This window comes from Cherax quadricarinatus, chromosome 30 (genome assembly GCF_038502225.1).
Source record: "Cherax quadricarinatus isolate ZL_2023a chromosome 30, ASM3850222v1, whole genome shotgun sequence".
NCBI classification, from domain to species: domain Eukaryota; kingdom Metazoa; phylum Arthropoda; class Malacostraca; order Decapoda; family Parastacidae; genus Cherax; species Cherax quadricarinatus.
Genome location: NC_091321.1, coordinates 15,344,986 through 15,363,454, shown reverse-complemented (window position 1 = coordinate 15,363,454; position 18,469 = coordinate 15,344,986). Strand labels below are relative to the sequence as shown.

Below are 18,469 nucleotides of genomic sequence, written 5' to 3'. Positions count from 1 at the left end.
GGCCCAGCACTTACTGTAGTAACAAACCACAAGAGTAGTGTTGCTGGAGTAGCACTTACTGTAGTAACAAACCACAAGAGTAGTGTTGCTGGCCCAGCACTTACTGTAGTAACAAACCACAAGAGTAGTGTTGCTGCGGTAGCACTTACTGTAGTAACAAACCTCAAGAGTAGTGTTGCAAGAGTAGTGTTGCTGCACTTACTGTAGTAGCACTTACTGTAGTAACAAACCACAAGAGTAGTGTTGCTGGGCACTTACTGTAGCACTTACTGTAGTAACAAACCACAAGAGTAGTGTTGCTGGAGTAGCACTTACTGTAGTAACAAACCACAAGAGTAGTGTTGCTGGGGTAGCACTTACTGTAGTAACAAACCACAAGAGTAGTGTTGCTGGGGTAGCACTTACTGTAGTAACAAACCACAAGAGTAGTGTTGCTGCGGTAGCACTTACTGTAGTAACAAACCATAAGAGTAGTGTTGCTGGAGTAGCACTTACTGTAGTAACAAACCTCAAGAGTAGTGTTGCTGCGGTAGCACTTACTGTAGTAACAAACCACAAGAGTAGTGTTGCTGCGTAGTAGCACTTACTGTAGTAACAAACCACAAGAGTAGTGTTGCTGGAGCAGCACTTACTGTAGTAACAAACCACAAGAGTAGTGTTGCTGGAGTAGCACTTACTGTAGTAACAAACCATAAGAGTAGTGTTGCTGGAGTAGCACTTACTGTAGTAACAAACCATAAGAGTAGTGTTGCTGGAGTAGCACTTACTGTAGTAACAAACCACAAGAGTAGTGTTGCTGGAGTAGCACTTACTGTAGTAACAAACCACAAGAGTAGTGTTGCTGGGGTAGCACTTACTGTAGTAACAAACCACAAGAGTAGTGTTGCTGGGGTAGCACTTACTGTAGTAACAAACCACAAGAGTAGTGTTGCTGGAGTAGCACTTACTGTAGTAACAAACCACAAGAGTAGTGTTGCTGGAGTAGCACTTACTGTAGTAACAAACCACAAGAGTAGTGTTGCTGGAGTAGCACTTACTGTAGTAACAAACCACAAGAGTAGTGTTGCTGGAGCAGCACTTACTGTAGTAACAAACCACAAGAGTAGTGTTGCTGGAGTAGCACTTACTGTAGTAACAAACCACAAGAGTAGTGTTGCTGGAGTAGCACTTACTGTAGTAACAAACCACAAGAGTAGTGTTGCTGCGGTAGCACTTACTGTAGTAACAAACCACAAGAGTAGTGTTGCTGGCCCAGCACTTACTGTAGTAACAAACCTCAAGAGTAGTGTTGCTGGGGTAGCACTTACTGTAGTAACAAACCACAAGAGTAGTGTTGCTGGAGTAGCACTTACTGTAGTAACAAACCACAAGAGTAGTGTTGCTGCGGTAGCACTTACTGTAGTAACAAACCTCAAGAGTAGTGTTGCTGCGGTAGCACTTACTTTAGTAACAAACCACAAGAGTAGTGTTGCTGCGGTAGCACTTACTGTAGTAACAAACCATAAGAGTAGTGTTGCTGCGGTAGCACTTACTGTAGTAACAAACCACAAGAGTAGTGTTGCTGGCCCAGCACTTACTGTAGTAACAAACCACAAGAGTAGTGTTGCTTGAGTAGCACTTACTGTAGTAACAAACCACAAGAGTAGTGTTGCTGGAGTAGCACTTACTGTAGTAACAAACCACAAGAGTAGTGTTGCTGCGGTAGCACTTACTGTAGTAACAAACCACAAGAGTAGTGTTGCTGCGGTAGCACTTACTGTAGTAACAAACCACAAGAGTAGTGTTGCTGGGGTAGCACTTACTGTAGTAACAAACCACAAGAGTAGTGTTGCTGGAGTAGCACTTACTGTAGTAACAAACCTCAAGAGTAGTGTTGCTGCGGTAGCACTTACTGTAGTAACAAACCACAAGAGTAGTGTTGCTGCGGTAGCACTTACTGTAGTAACAAACCACAAGAGTAGTGTTGCTGGGGTAGCACTTACTGTAGTAACAAACCTCAAGAGTAGTGTTGCTGCGGTAGCACTTACTGTAGTAACAAACCTCAAGAGTAGTGTTGCTGGAGTAGCACTTACTGTAGTAACAAACCACAAGAGTAGTGTTGCTGGAGTAGCACTTACTGTAGTAACAAACCTCAAGAGTAGTGTTGCTGCGGTAGCACTTACTGTAGTAACAAACCTCAAGAGTAGTGTTGCTGGAGTAGCACTTACTGTAGTAACAAACCACAAGAGTAGTGTTGCTGGAGTAGCACTTACTGTAGTAACAAACCACAAGAGTAGTGTTGCTGGCCCAGCACTTACTGTAGTAACAAACCACAAGAGTAGTGTTGCTGGAGTAGCACTTACTGTAGTAACAAACCACAAGAGTAGTGTTGCTGGCCCAGCACTTACTGTAGTAACAAACCACAAGAGTAGTGTTGCTGGCCCAGCACTTACTGTAGTAACAAACCACAAGAATAGTGTTGCTGGAGTAGCACTTACTGTAGTAACAAACCACAAGAGTAGTGTTGCTGGAGTAGCAGTTACTGTAGTAACAAACCACAAGAGTAGTGTTGCTGTAGTAGCACTTACTGTAGTAACAAACCACAAGAGTAGTGTTGCTGGCCCAGCACTTACTGTAGTAACAAACCACAAGAGTAGTGTTGCTGGCCCAGCACTTACTGTAGTAACAAACCTCAAGAGTAGTGTTGCTGGGGTAGCACTTACTGTAGTAACAAACCACAAGAGTAGTGTTGCTGGGGTAGCACTTACTGTAGTAACAAACCACAAGAGTAGTGTTGCTGGAGTAGCACTTACTGTAGTAACAAACCACAAGAGTAGTGTTGCTGGCCCAGCACTTACTGTAGTAACAAACGACAAGAGTAGTGTTGCTGGCCCAGCACTTACTGTAGTAACAAACCTCAAGAGTAGTGTTGCTGGGGTAGCACTTACTGTAGTAACAAACCACAATAGTAGTGTTGCTGGGGTAGCACTTACTGTAGTAACAAACCACAAGAGTAGTATGTATAATGAACCCAAATTGAAACAGTTACTCTTTAAGACACCACTTAGTAAGACTGACTTTTAATGTTGGTCGTTTTCAATCAAAACTCCAGAAATATCACTTCAAATATTACAGAGCACATAATGCATAATATAAAACACTGAATACGAGAAATTACCACCAAAGGGAACGAGAGTACTCATTAACTGGCACTACCAACAACACATTAAAAACACACAGTGTAAAAACATTGTACCACATTATAAGAAAAATCCACATTACAAATCAAGAGTATGAACTGGGTAAAATACGTACGTTATTAAATAGTGAATCTCTACTATATTACGCATTATACATTATTTGAAAAATACGTTAATGGACAAAAAGAAAAATGGATAGAGTCTGAAGTGGGCTGGATTCGTTCAATCTACCTGTATATGTAATAATGGAGAAAGAGCGATAGGGACCACAGGGGGAGTGGAATTCAACTACCCCTGTGGTTATTTTGCATCTTACGTGATTATATGTGGCAGTTTGGTGTAGCAACATTATAAGAAGAAAGACAGTGTAAAGTATCTGTGGAAAGGAGGATACACACGCACTTCAACTCTCCATGCAAGAATGTAACAGACTTCAGCAACACAAGGCTGAGGAAAGAAGGTGGGGAATTCACAAGAAACGATCAAGAGGTATGCGAGGAGCTCAACATGAGATTTAAGGAAGTATTTACAATGGAGACTGGAAGGCCTCTGGGAGGACAGAACAGAGGGGGACACCAGCAAGGAATATACCAACAAGTGTTGGATGACATACATACAACTGAGGAGGAGGTGAAGAAGCTGTTAAGGGACACTGATACCTCAAAGGCAATGGGACCGGACAACATCTCCCCGTGGGTCCTTAGAGAGGGAGCGGATATGCTGTGTGTGCCACTAACGACAATCTTCAACACATCCCTTGAAACTAGGCAACTACCTGATGTATGGAAGACGGCAAATGTAGTTCCCATTTTTAAAAAAGGAGACAGAAAAGAGGCACTGAACTATAGACCAGTGTCACTGACGTGTATAGTATGCAAAGTCATGGAGAAGATTATCAGGAGGACAGTGGTGGAGCACCTAGAACGGAACAAGAGTATAAACGCCAACCAGCAGGGATTCATGGAAGGCAAATCCTGTGTCACAAATCTTCTGGAGTTTTATGAGAGAGAGGGGTGGGTTGATTGCATCTTCTTGGACTGCAAGAAGGCCTTTAACACAGTTCCTCACAAGAGATTAGTGCAGAAGCTAGAGGATCAGGCGCACAGAACAGGAAGGGCACTGCAATAGATCAGAGAATACCTGACAGGGAGGCAACAACGAGTCATGGTACGTGATGAGGTATCACAGTGGGCACCTGTGACGAGCGGGGTCCCACAGGGGTCGGTCCTAGGAACAGTGCTATTTTTGGTATATGTGAATGACATGATGGAAGGGTTAGACTCAGAAGTGTCCCTGCTCGCAGATGATGTGAAGTTAATGAGGAGAATTAAATCAGATGAGGATCAGGCAGGACCTCAAAGAGACCTGGACAGACTGGACACGTGGTCCAGCAACTGGCTTTTCGAATTTAACCCCGCCAAATGCAAAGTCATGAAGATCGGGGAAAGGCACAGAAGACCGCAGACGGAGTATAGGCTAGGTGGCCAAGACTGCAAACCTCGCTCAATGAGAAAGATCTTGGAGTGAGTATAACACCGAGCACGTCTCCGGAAGCACACATCAACCAGATAACTGCTGCAGCATATGGGCGCCTGGCAAATCTGAGAATAGCGTTCCGATACCTTAGTAAGGAATCGTTCAAGACACTGTACACCGTGTACGTCAGGCCCATACTGGAGTATGCAGCACCTGTTTGGAACCCACACTTGATAAAGCACCTCAAGAAATTAGAGAAAGTGCAAAGGTTTGCGACAAGGTTAGTTCCAGAGCTAAGGGGAATGTCCTATGAAAAAAGGTTAAAGGAAATCGGATTGACGACACTGGAGGACAGGAGGGTTAGGGGAGACATGATAACGACATACAAAATACTGCGTGGAATAGACAAGGTGGACAGAGACAAGATGTTCCAAAGAGGGGACAAAGAAACAAGGGGTCACAATTGGAAGTTGAAGACCCAGATGAGTCAAAGGTATGTAAGGAAGTATTTCTTCAGTCATAGAGTTGTCAGGAAGTGAAATAGCCTAGCAAGTGAGATAGTGGAGGCAGGAATCATACATAGCTTTAGATGAGGTATGATAAAGCTCATGAGCAGGGAGAGAGAGAGGACCTAGTAGCAGTCAGTGAAGAGGCGGGGCCAGGAGCTGAATCTCGACCCCTGCAACCACAATTAGGTGAGTACAAGCAAGAGTAATGCCTCTATTATGTACGCTCAGTTAGTCTAGGTATGCAGCACACGAGTGACATCAACAAAGAGTCACAACAACAACAAAAACAAAACATAGGAGACAACAACCAAAAAAACACACACAACAAAGAGGAGTGACAGTAACAGGCGGCGGAAGAGAGAGAGAGAGAGAGAGAGAGAGAGAGAGAGAGAGAGAGAGAGAGAGAGAGAGAGAGAGAGAGAGAGAGAGAGAGAGAGAGAGAGAGAGACAGCTCAAAGTAACCAGAGCCAACACTCACATGAATGACAGCGGCAGCAGCCTAACTTGAACAGTTGTATCTGGCGTAGTAGTGTGTGTGTGTGTGTGTGTTTCCGTTAGTTTGTGCTTGTGTGTGTAGTCATTTTCGTCGTGACCGTGAGGGCATCTAGTGTACGTCTGTGCTTGTGTATGAGCGCGTGTATACGTGTGTGTGTATATGTGTGTACGTATGTGCGTGTATGTACAGGTATAGTGACACCTGCAGGGTCAACAGGTTCGTGGGCGGGGGGAGGACTAGGTGACCCCGCCCATACGGCAGCATAACCCAATGGGCGTGACTGTAAAGGGTGTGGGCGGTATGTGAAGGGCGGGCGGCTAGTGGCTAGAGAAGCAGCGAAGCTCCGCCTTCCTTGCCTAGCCAGGGTATGTAAAGGCACGGGGCAGCGGGGGAGAGTAACTTGTGCACCACTCACAGTGAAACCAGCAGTGTAAGAGAGACTGCACATTACGCCCTGTGAGAGTACATACACACACATATACACACACACAGTGAGCATGTACTCCCTCGCTCTGCTGGCCTTGACCGCTCTGGCGGCTACTGCAGCCTTCACATATCCTGTAAGAGATGAACGCAGGTCTCAGATACGTAGGCAAGACTTCGGCCAGCAGTACCCCACACCCGTCGGTGGCGACTACGACAGCGACTACGTCCCCGAGAATGAGGAGGAAGGGATGCAGCACCACTTCCAGCAGAGGATGGTGGAGGCCGTCACTCCTACAGCACCTACAGTTGACGAACTGGCTGAGTAAGTACCTCAAGACTCACTTAGCAATACCATCCCGCTATCCTCCCTCGCTCACCCACCATTCATTGTGGTATGCCTTACTACTACTTCGCAGAGTACCTCTTTATGCCTCATAACTCACGTAGTTCTCTTACATAACTCACAAAACATCATCGCTTCTTACCTGTGCCCCATATCTCCATTCTTCCCACTGCTGCGTGACTATCATAGAGAACAGGGTAGCAGCAGCTAAATAAGAAAAAATGCTCCATCTCAGTCATGCTTCCCACGCCCCCTAGATCGCCAACAACGTTCCAACCTTCCTACCACGTCCCCAAGCCTCCTACCTTGCCCTCTCATCACTTGAACACCTCACTTGTGTAGCACAACTAAACTGCAACCTTGCTAGAAGGAAACCTGTTTAACTACCGTAGCTTCTGAGCCCGTAGTGGAATGCTTGAGCTATCCTCCTCGCATTACTGAAGTCTCCCAGATCAGGCTGACACATTTCATTACTTTAATTGATGTACTCCCGTTTGATGAGGATGAGAGAGCCACCCAGCGTTAAAGATGTGTTAGGTAAACACAGTTTTTGCTCTACTCTTATAAGAAATGAAAGAAACAGGGGACAACCATCAAAAAGCCTAAACAAATGGTAAGGTATCTTCATTCAAACAAAAAGGAAGAATTATGATCAAGACTAATCTTAGCTCCTATTCTAGCCTGGCTGACTGCAAGACTAGCTCGTCCCTCTCAAGATTACCAATCGGAGGATCAAGCCTCCAACATTTCTTGTGCTGAATGACCAACATGGATTTAGCGCTTCACACACAGTTTACACAATCCAACGCAAGACAGTGTATAAAATTTTGGTAATAATAAGAATCATACGGAGTAGAATAGGATGATCAAAATAATGTGTAAATCTGAGGTGGAAGAATGGAGAAGTAGGAGTCGTTCCAGGAAGGGTTGGAAGGAGGAGGGTAAAGGAGGTTTTGAGTGCTAGAGGCTTGAGCAACTTGCAAACTTATGTGAGCATGTTAGATAGGAATGACTGGAGACTGGTAGTTTCTGTGACTTGACGTAATGTTGGAGTTTAAGGTAACATTTATTAAGAGATTAAGGGAAAACCGGTTAGCCGAACTTGAGTCCTGGAGATGAAAGGTACAGTACCTGCACTCTGAAGGTGGGGCGGACTGCAGTTCGGAGGGTCACCTGAACTGTGACGTCAGTATTGCTTCTAGCACGACAGTTATTGAGTGATAGTGAATGCGTTTCCTTTCTTTCGGGTCACCTTACCTCGGTGAGAGACGGTGGCAGTCTTGGAAAGAGAATACAGTATCCAGTTAACCAGAGCATTACTTATTCACGGGGATAAACAAAAAGAATAGAGTATGTTTACAATGATAAATAAAGAACCGTTGAGTTGAGAGAGTCCTCTTGAACTTCATAACAAATGTAGAACATTTATTATAATATGAACACTCAAAATTATACTCGGTAATGAAAAACTTAATCATACAGTTATTAATCCTAAATGAAACTATGAACTACACAATGTATGTTAGAGAGGAGATGAAGAAACTACTTGTACCCATCATAACTAATACTATTCTCTCTCTCTCTCTCTCTCTCTCTCTCTCTCTCTCTCTCTCTCTCTCTCTCTAATGCCCAGCTCCACGGCTGTCATTCCTTCAGTTAACCTTATCTGTTAATACTCTTACTACTAATAACTGTAATAGAATTAAAATATTTCCTAAATATACATACATACATATATATATATATATATATATATATATATATATATATATATATATATATATATATATATATATATATATATATATATATATATATATATATATATATATAACTTTATCAGATAGTGTGGCGTGAGCACCATTAATAATAGACGTCTTCAGTTTATCGTTGCGTAACTCGTGTGTGTGTGTGTGTGTGTGTGTGTGTGTGTGTGTGTGTGTGTGTGTGTGTGTGTGTGTGTGTGTGTGTGTGTGTGTGTGTGTGTGTGTGTGTGTGTGTGTGTGTGTGTGTGGGCTCACGTATTTGTACTTACCTATTTGTGGTTGGAGGGGTCGATTCACAGCTCCTGGCCCCGACTCTTCGATGGTCGCTGCTAGGTGCACTCTCTCCCTGCTCCATGAGCTTTATCGAACCTCTTCTTAAAGCTATGTATGGTTCCTGCCTCCACTACGTCACTTTCTAGGCTATTCCACTTCCTGACAACTCTATGACTAAAGAAATACTTTCTACCATCCCTGTGACTCATCTGAGTTTTCAACTTCCAATTGTGACCCCTTGCTGCTCTGTGTATTAGAGAGAGAGAGAGGGGAAGGGGGATGGAGAGAGAGGGGAGGGAGAGAGAGGGGGTGAGGGGAGAGAGAGAGAGAGAGAGAGAGAGAGAGAGAGAGAGAGAGAGAGAGAGAGAGAGAGAGAGAGAGAGAGAGAGAGAGAGAGAGAGAGAGAGAGCGTTATTTGTGGTTACAAGGATAATCTAGCAACGCACACCTGGAGATGTGTATCTCCCAGTGTATGCACACCGAGAGGAGTGTATCTTTCAATGCATATACACTGAAAAATGTGTCTCCCTGTGTATATACACCAACATATTTGCATCTGTCAATGTACGTGTGCATCCCAATTGTAGACTAAAACACTCTCTGACCAGACCTGTACAAATTACAAACACCCTTAAGGACCGGCGTGTAATCAACAGGCTGTAATCTATCATATCTCTTCTTTATATATATATATATATATATATATATATATATATATATATATATATATATATATATATATATATATATATATTATATATATATATATATATATATATATATATATATATATATATATATATATATATATATATATATATATATATATATATATATATATATATATATACACACACATACACTTAAATTATTTATAGAAGGGGGCGTAAGCAGTAAACCCACAGGAATCACATATCGCCTAGGGAACGGGAGGCATCCAGGTTTGGTGCAAGGAAGGGGAGGGTAAGTCCTATTCCCTGAATCAAGAGTCCCTCACCAGTAAGAGGGCACCTCTCCTGAGGGACCTGGTCTTGTAGCTGTGTACCCACCTATTTGTGGTAACTCAGTGAGTTACATTTACTGACAACTATTAACGGGTTTGTAATACTGAGTGACATTTGTACGACGCTAATGTACTTCGTGTAAACTAGCGTTACTGTGTGGCAAAAACCACTCTCTTAAAACCCAACCAAACTGATCAGGACGATTAACCTTTCTTACCTCCCTCTCTTTCCTGTCTACCCACAACCTTTCTTACCTCTCTCTTCCTGTCTATCCGCAACCTTTCTTGCCTCACTCTTCCTGTCTATCCGCAACCTTTCTTACCTCTCTCTTCCTATCTGTCTACAGGCTTTCTTACCTCTCTCTCTCTCTCTCTCTCTCTCTCTCTTCTTGTCTATCCATGACCTCTCTTACTCTTTCTCTTCCTGTCTATGCACAACCTTTCTTACTCTTTCTCTTCCTATCTATCCACAACCTTTCTTACCTCTCTTCCTGTCTATCCACAACCTTTCTTACCTCTCTTCCTGTCTATCCACAACCTTTCTTACCTCTCTCTTTCTGTTTATCCACAACCTTTCTTATCTCTCTTCCTATTTATCCAAAACCTTTCTTACCTCTCTTTCTCTTCCTGTCTACTTACAGTTATTCTTACATATATCTCGTCCTGGCTACCCACATTTTTTCTCCTCTCTCTTCCTGTTTACCCACAACTTTTCTTACATTCTCCTCCTATCCCTGCTTTTTGCTAGCCCAGTCTACTCTAGCCATCCCTCTTATGACCTAACTAAACAGGTGTACACCACACACTGCGGAGCTGTGAGTCGTGTAGGTGCCTTATTTCCTGACCGTCTCCGTGTTGTGGATGTATGGTGGAAATGAGAATCCCTCGAGGAATGACTGAATATTATTATTATTATAATCAAGGGGGAAGCGCTAAACCCGGAGGATTATACAGCGCCTGGGGGGGGGGATGTGGAAGGCATTCAGGCTTAATTCGGGGAACTGGAGCACAGATCCAATTCCCTAAATCAAGAGCCCCTCACCAACATCAAGGAACCTTCCTTGAGGGGAATGACTGAATAGATACTGGAGAATATGGAGGAAGGGGCGGGCTGATCACCTCCTATCAAAGCTGGGAGACTGATCGCCTCCTATCAAGGCTAGGGGACTGATCCCCTCCTATCAAGGCTAGGGGACTGATCCCCTCCTATCGAAGCTGGGGGACTGATCACCTCATATCAAGGCTAGGGGACTGATCCCCTCTTATCAAGGCTAGGGGACTGATCACCTCCTATTAAGGCTAGGGGACTGATCGCCTTTTTATCAAGGCTAGGGGACTGATCATCTCCTATCAAAGCTGGGAGACTGATCACCTCCTATCAAAGCTAGGGGACTGATCACCTCCTATCAAGGCTAGGGGACTGATCACCTATCAAAGCTGGGAGACTGATCACCTCCTATCAAAGCTAGGAGGCTGATCACCTCTTATCAAGGTTGGAGGACTGATCACCTCCTATCAGACTAAGGGACTGATCACCTCAAATTACCTGTTCACTTCCTCCACCGTCTCTATGCTCACTCTCTGTATTGGTTACGCATATCTTTGTTATCTGTTTTATTTTTTTATTTTGTCCACGAAGCTGGGCTAGATGGGAGGGACCATCTTGCTTGTGTTGAAGGAATCACCTTGGGATGTGCTCTTCCTCTTCCATAAATCTGGGAAGCTTTGATGGTCAATGGAAAAAGTAAGTTGCATACTCAAGGTAGGAGAGAATTTGTGCCAGGCATAGTGTGTTGTAGCAGAAGCAGAAGAAGCAGCAGCAGCAGGTGTAGCAGCAGCAGCAGCAGCAGCAGCAGCAGCAGCAGCAGCAGCAGCAGGTGTAGCAGCAGCAGCAGTAGCAGGTGCACCAGCAGCAGCAGCAGCAGCAGCAGCAGCAGCAGCAGCAGCAGCAGCAGCACCAGCCTTGTAAACTGCAAGCGTTGTGTCTTGTCTGGTAGCTGGCTTGTGAGGTTCAACACGTGGCTGGCATGTGTGTTACCATGGTCGATGCTGAGGTAAGAGTGGTGTCTGCTGCTGTAGTCATTATTCCAGCAGTATTTGTGAAGTAATGATGGGTAGGAGACTCTCCACCAAACACAAACTGTCATCACCCAAACAACAACATACCATCATCACTACCACCATCACTTCCAATAAGCGCCCCTACCTACTTGTTATTTACTTACAGATGGTTCCAGGGATCATTACCCCTGCGACTCGATCTCAGACAAACCCTTCTGACTGAAAGAGTCTTACCCACAGCCACCGCATTCACTTTCTCTAGCAAGTCTCCAAACTTTTAGTCCTTCCACAATATATAAAGTTCCAATACTGTGGCTTTAAGAAGTCAAAACTAACCCACAAACTGAAAATAAAAAAGATAACTTGACAGCTGGTTTCCGGTCCAAGATGGCCCTGGATGGTCCTGGACGGACTTGAATGGTTCTGGGTGGACCTGGATGGACGTGGATTGTCCTGGGTAGACCTGGATGGTCCTGGATGGACCTGGATGGTCCTGTATGATCCTGGATGGCCCAAACATCGTCCAATTTTCATTTATGTGAGTTAGCTCTGGGTGAGTCCAGAATTAGCTCAACAAGAGTGACCAGAGCAACTCAAAGAGTCCGGTGTTATCATGGCTTTATCTTGCCTATAAAGTAATGATTCTCAATTTAGATAACCTAATAGTCTAGATAACTTGCAAGCAAGGTACGACAGCGGTAATTGCTAATAGCAGACTGCTAGCTACGAGTGCTGAGTACTACACCCAGGAAGAATGGGGGAGCGCTAAGCCCGTAGGGGACCATACACAGCCTGGGAATGAAGGTATTCAGATTTGAGGAAAGGGGAATGGTAAATCCAATTCCTGGAATCAAAAGCCCCTACCCGTCATCATGGCAATTTCTGCTTTAACTTGAGGATTCAGCTTATTATTATTATTATTATTATTATTATTACTATTAATAATACAGCAGTGGTATGCAGAAGAGCATCTCTGAACGCACAACTGTTCGGAGCTTGAAGTGGATGAGCTACAGCAGCAGAAGACCACACCGGGTTCCACTCCTGTTAGTTAAGAACAGGAAACTGAGGGGGTGGTGTTGGTCAGCAGGAGCCTGCCAGGTCTGTTGTTAAGCAACTTCAGGACTCCTGACCTGCCAGGTCTGTTGTTAAGCAACTTCAGGACTCCTGCCAGGTCTGTTGTTAAGCAACTTCAGGATTCCTGACCTTTCAGGTCTGTTGTTAAGGAACTTCAGGACTCCTGACCTTTCAGGTCTGTTGTTAAGCAACTTCAGAACTTCTAACCTTACAGGTCTGTTTTTAAGCAGCTTCATGATTTCTGACTTTCCAGGTCTGTTGTTAAGCAACTTCAGGGTTACTGACTTTCCATGTCTGTTGTTAAGCAGCTTCAAGACTCCTAAGTTTCCCGGTCTGTTGTTCAGCAACTTCAGGACTTCTGACCTTGCAGGTCTGTGTTAAGCAACTTCAGGACTTCTGACTTCCCAGGTCTGCTGTTAAGCAACTCAGGACTTCTGACCTTTTCCATCATCTTAAAAAAATAACACTGTCACGGTGAAGTGTCGTAGGTGGCTGCTAATGCATTAGGCGACACTGAGGTCGACTTAGGCGACACTCAGGTTGATTTATGTGGCTGCTGATGCATTAGGTGACACTGAGGTCGACTCAGGCGACACTCAGGTTGACTTATGTGGCTGCTGATGCATTAGGTGACACTAAGGTCGACTCAGGCGACACTCAGGTTGACTTACGTGGCTGCTAATGCATTAGGTGACACTGAGGTCGACTTGGGGTGGCTGGAAAGTGCATTAGAAAGAGCACCAGGTAACATATCTTGCAACGAGGAAATACTGTTATCCGATATTGGAAAGAGAAAATAAAGAACCGCCAGAGTTTCTCGCCCACGCCTTCATTAACATACTCACTTGTCATACCGTTGAAATATATTCTTTTATCCTCCAGCGGCATCCTCTGAGAAAGAAAAAGTGTAAACCAGTGGTGTTTCGGACTCAGCCTGGAGTAGATGTGCTGAATCCATCATGAACACATCGACTCCAGATTGAGTTACTGATTACCTCATTCTCCTCCTCATCTTTCATCGTTCTTCTCTGTACTGGATTGAAGAAACCATTGGTTGGCGAAACGTTTCTTCAACAAAGATTCTCAAATGTTGCACAAGTGTCTCATTCTTCAGCGTTTTAAGGTTTGAAGCCTCACAGATGAGGCATTCCCCAGTAATTCCACGAAAACCCATTATTTGAATCACATTTATTTCTTGAAAAGCCAGTGGTTTAATCACAGGGGAAGAAACATTAATACACTTCTTATATAAAATGAGACTGAAAAACGTGGTGAAAATAAACATGTACCGTTTGAAAAACTGAATGACATTAGTGACCCAGCTGTAACAAGGGTGTCTCTAGGTATGGAGGACACCAGTTCGAATCCTCCGCACTCCTCGCACACACAAAAAAATCCCATTTCAACACAGTATATTAGAGCGTTGTAGCAGTGCACAAAGCCTGTCCTAACGTTATACTGGTGAGAGTGGTAGCGTCACTCTCAATTACTCACGCTAAATGCTCCCCCTATCATCTGTGTGACACAACAACGACCCCACATGTAAGTGTTGTCGAAAATAATTATCAGTCGGCATAGTCTTAAGCGTGAGTGAGTCCAGCGCCATATGCTGGGAACGTACACCAGCATTTGGTCTCAGCACATTCCCGCTGTCGTATGGAGGGAACGTGTATTACCAGCTGGTGTGAGCCTAGTGTGGTGGGAACGTGCACTAGCAGCTAGTGAGAGCCTAGTGTGGTGGGAACGTGCACTAGCAGCTAGTGAGAGCCTAGTGTGGTGGAACGTGTACTGACAGTTGTCACACATGAGAACTACTCAGACTGACAGTCAAGCTACCAGCAGGTCATGGGGAACGTTGCCTCGCTATCCTAGTAACTTTATCCACCACCAGTAGTGGTGGTGGTGGCTCATTGTTCAGGAAAATTGCCCAATGACGTGTACTTTTGGCCCCATGGTGACCTGTTCAACCATCCTCAGTCGTATCCGTGCTAGGGATCCGTGTTAGTCAACATGATGTTCAGTGGTCAACAGTCACTGACTCACCCCACTTAAAAAAATGAAGGGATCACACTGTCCCACTTTTACCCACGTGCACTGTATATAACTCCCTTGCCCAGCACATGGTTTACCCACGTCACACTGTATACAACCCTCTTCCCAGTACACGGTTTACCCATGACGCACTGTATACAACCCCCTCCCAGTATGTAGTTTATAAACTCACGTCTCAGCGTATGCAACCTCCTCTCCAGTACCCAGCTTACCCACGTCTCATCATATAGAACCTCCCCAGTAGGCAGTTTACTCACGTCTCATCATATAGAACCTCCCCAGTAGGCAGTTTACCCACGTTTCAGCATATAGAACCTCCCCAGTACGCAGTTTACCCACGTCTCAGCATATAGAACCTTCCCAGTACGCAGTTTACCCACGACTCAGCATATAGAACCTCCCAAGTACGTAGTTTACTCACGTCTCAGCATATACAACCTCCCCAGTACGCAGTTTACCCTCGTCTCAGCATATACAACCTCCCCAGTACGCAGTTTACCCTCGTCTCAGCATATACAACCTCCCCAGTACGCAGTTAACCCACGTCTCAGCATATACAACCTCCCCAGTACGCAGTTTACCCACGTCTCAGCATATACAACCTCCCCAGTACGCAGTTTACCCACGTCTCAGCATATAGAACGTCCCCGGCTTACCCACTACACAACAAGTTACCTAGTGCGTGTTCGTCTGGCGCTTTCACGCGAACTGACAAAGAACTTGATATATGCTAGTGGAGTGAGGAGAGTGAGGGTTGATAAGCTTCTCTATCGTGGATTACATAGTTTTACTGTCTTCCCATTATGTCCTTGAATTTGCATTAATAAAGCCACTGGATGGCGACATGTCTACAAATGAAGCTAAACAGATGTTGCACGTTTCTAATTCTTTAAAAAGATTCTTGTAGGATCACTTCATACAAGACTCTTACAGGATCACTTCATACAAGATTCTTGCAAGATCAGTGGATCTGAAGTGATCCTCCCGCTCCGACACACACACACACACACACACACACACACACACACACACACACACACACACACACATACAAGAATGGTCACAGATAACTTCATTTTCACTGATATTATGGGCTATCTGTGACATTTGTTTTGTTTACTGTGCTCTTTTCCTCAGCAACAAGACTCGATTACTAGATCACGTCACTACCCGAGCTAATCTGCAAGTACAAGGCAGGACGCTAACAGTGAGCACAACAATGGAGGACGCTAGCAGTGAGCACAACAAGGCAGGACGCTAGCAGTGAGCGCAACAATGGAGGACGCTAGCAGTGAGCACAACAAGGCAGGACACTAGCAGTGAGCGCAACAATGGAGGGCGCTAGCAGTGAGCACAACAATGGAGGACGCTAGCAGTGAGCACAACAAGGCAGGACGCTAGCAGTGAGCACAACAATGGAGGACGCTAGCAGTGAGCACAACAAGGCAGGACGCTAGCAGTGAGCACAACAATGGAGGACGCTAGCAGTGAACACAACAAGGCAGGACACTAGCAGTGAGCGCAACAATGGAGGACGCTAGCAGTGAACACAACAAGGCAGGACGCTAGCAGTGAGCACAACAAGGCAGGACGCTAGCAGTGAGCACAACAATGGAGGACGCTAGCAGTGAACACAACAAGGCAGGACGCTAGCAGTGAGCACAACAATGGAGGACGCTAGCAGTGAGCACAAGACAGGACGCTAGCAGTGAGCACAACAATGGAGGACGCTAGCAGTGAACACAACAAGGCAGGACGCTAGCAGTGAGCACAACAATGGAGGACGCTAGCAGTGAGCACAACAAGGCAAGGCAGGACGCTAGCAGTGAGCACAACAATGGAGGACGCTAGCAGTGAGCACAACAAGGCAAGGCAGGACGCTAGTAGTGAGCACAACAATGGAGGACGCTAGCAGTGAGCACAGCAAGGCAGGACGCTAGCAGTGAGCACAACAAGGCAGGACGCTAGCAGTGAGCACAACAAGGCAGGACGCTAGCAGTGAGCACAACAATGGAGGACGCTAGCAGTGAGCACAACAAGGCAGGACGCTAGCAGTGAGCACAACAAGGCAGGACGCTAGAAGTGAGCACAACAATGGAGGATGCTAGCAGTGAGCACAACAAGGCAGGACGCTAGCAGTGAGCACAACAAGGCAGGACGCTAGCAGTGAGCATAACACTGGAGGACGCTAGCAGTGAGCATAACACTGGAGGACGCTAGCAGTGAGCACAACAAGGCAGGACGCTAGCAGTGAGCACAACAAGGCAGGACGCTAGCAGTGAGCATAACACTGGAGGACGCTAGCAGTGAGCATAACACTGGAGGACGCTAGCAGTGAGCACAACAAGGCAGGACGCTAGCAGTGAGCACAACAAGGCAGGACGCTAGAAGTGAGCACAAGGCAGGACGCTAGCAGTGAGCACAACAAGGCAGGACGCTAGCAGTAAGCACAACAATGGAGGACGCTAGCAGTGAGCACAACAAGGCAGGACGCTAGCAGTGAGCACAACAATGGAGGACGCTAGCAGTGAGCACAACAAGGCAGGACGCTAGCAGTGAGCACAACAATGGAGGACGCTAGCAGTGCGCACAACAAGGCAGGACGCTAGCAGTGAGCACAACAATGGAGGACGCTAGCAGTGAACACAACAAGGCAGGACGCTAGCAGTGAGCACAACAATGGAGGACGCTAGCAGTGAGCACAACACAGGACGCTAGCAGTGAGCACAACAATGGAGGATGCTAGCAGTGAGCACAACAATGGAGGACGCTAGCAGTGAACACAACAAGGCAGGACGCTAGCAGTGAGCACAACAATGGAGGACGCTAGCAGTGAGCACAACAAGGCAAGGCAGGACGCTAGCAGTGAGCACAACAATGGAGGACACTAGCAGTGAGCACAACAAGGCAGGACGCTAGCAGTGAGCACAACAATGGAGGACGCTAGCAGTGAGCACAACAAGGCAGGACGCTAGCAGTGAGCACAACAATGGAGGACGCTAGCAGTGAGCACAACAAGGCAAGGCAGGACGCTAGTAGTGAGCACAACAATGGAGGACGCTAGCAGTGAGCACAGCAAGGCAGGACGCTAGCAGTGAGCACAACAAGGCAGGACGCTAGCAGTGAGCACAACAAGGCAGGACGCTAGCAGTGAGCACAACAATGGAGGACGCTAGCAGTGAGCACAACAAGGCAGGACGCTAGCAGTGAGCACAACAAGGCAGGACGCTAGAAGTGAGCACAACAATGGAGGATGCTAGCAGTGAGCACAACAAGGCAGGACGCTAGCAGTGAGCATAACACTGGAGGACGCTAGCAGTGAGCACAACAAGGCAGGACGCTAGCAGTGAGCACAACAAGGCAGGACGCTAGCAGTGAGCACAACAAGGCAGGACGCTAGCAGTGAGCACAACAAGGCAGGACGCTAGAAGTGAGCACAACAAGGCAGGACGCTAGCAGTGAGCACAACAAGGCAGGACGCTAGCAGTAAGCACAACAATGGAGGACGCTAGCAGTGAGCACAACAAGGCAGGACGCTAGCAGTGAGCACAACAATGGAGGACGCTAGCAGTGAGCACAACAAGGCAGGACGCTAGCAGTGAGCACAACAATGGAGGACGCTAGCAGTGAGCACAACAAGGCAGGACGCTAGCAGTGAGCACAAGGCAGGACGCTAGCAGCGAGCACAACAATGGAGGACGCTAGCAGTGAGCACAACAAGGCAGGACGCTAGCAGTGAGCACAACAATGGAGGACGCTAGCAGTGAGCACAACAAGGCAGGACGCTAGCAGTGAGCACAACAATGGA

The 18,469-nt window shown here is 46.0% G+C and overlaps 1 protein-coding gene across 2 annotated transcripts in view; it reads left to right on the top strand.

Annotated features, from left to right (window-relative positions):
* Nucleotides 1-6,037: 6,037 nt before the first annotated feature.
* The window catches only part of LOC128692671 (uncharacterized), a 35,003-nt gene continuing 22,571 nt past the window's right edge, over nucleotides 6,038-18,469 (top strand). For both annotated transcript variants that reach the window (XM_053781950.2, XM_053781949.2), the window contains exon 1: nucleotides 6,038-6,408. In XM_053781950.2, the coding sequence (XP_053637925.1) occupies nucleotides 6,158-6,408 (251 nt within the window). In that variant the 5' untranslated portion in view covers nucleotides 6,038-6,157. The remainder of the gene's footprint in view (nucleotides 6,409-18,469) is intronic.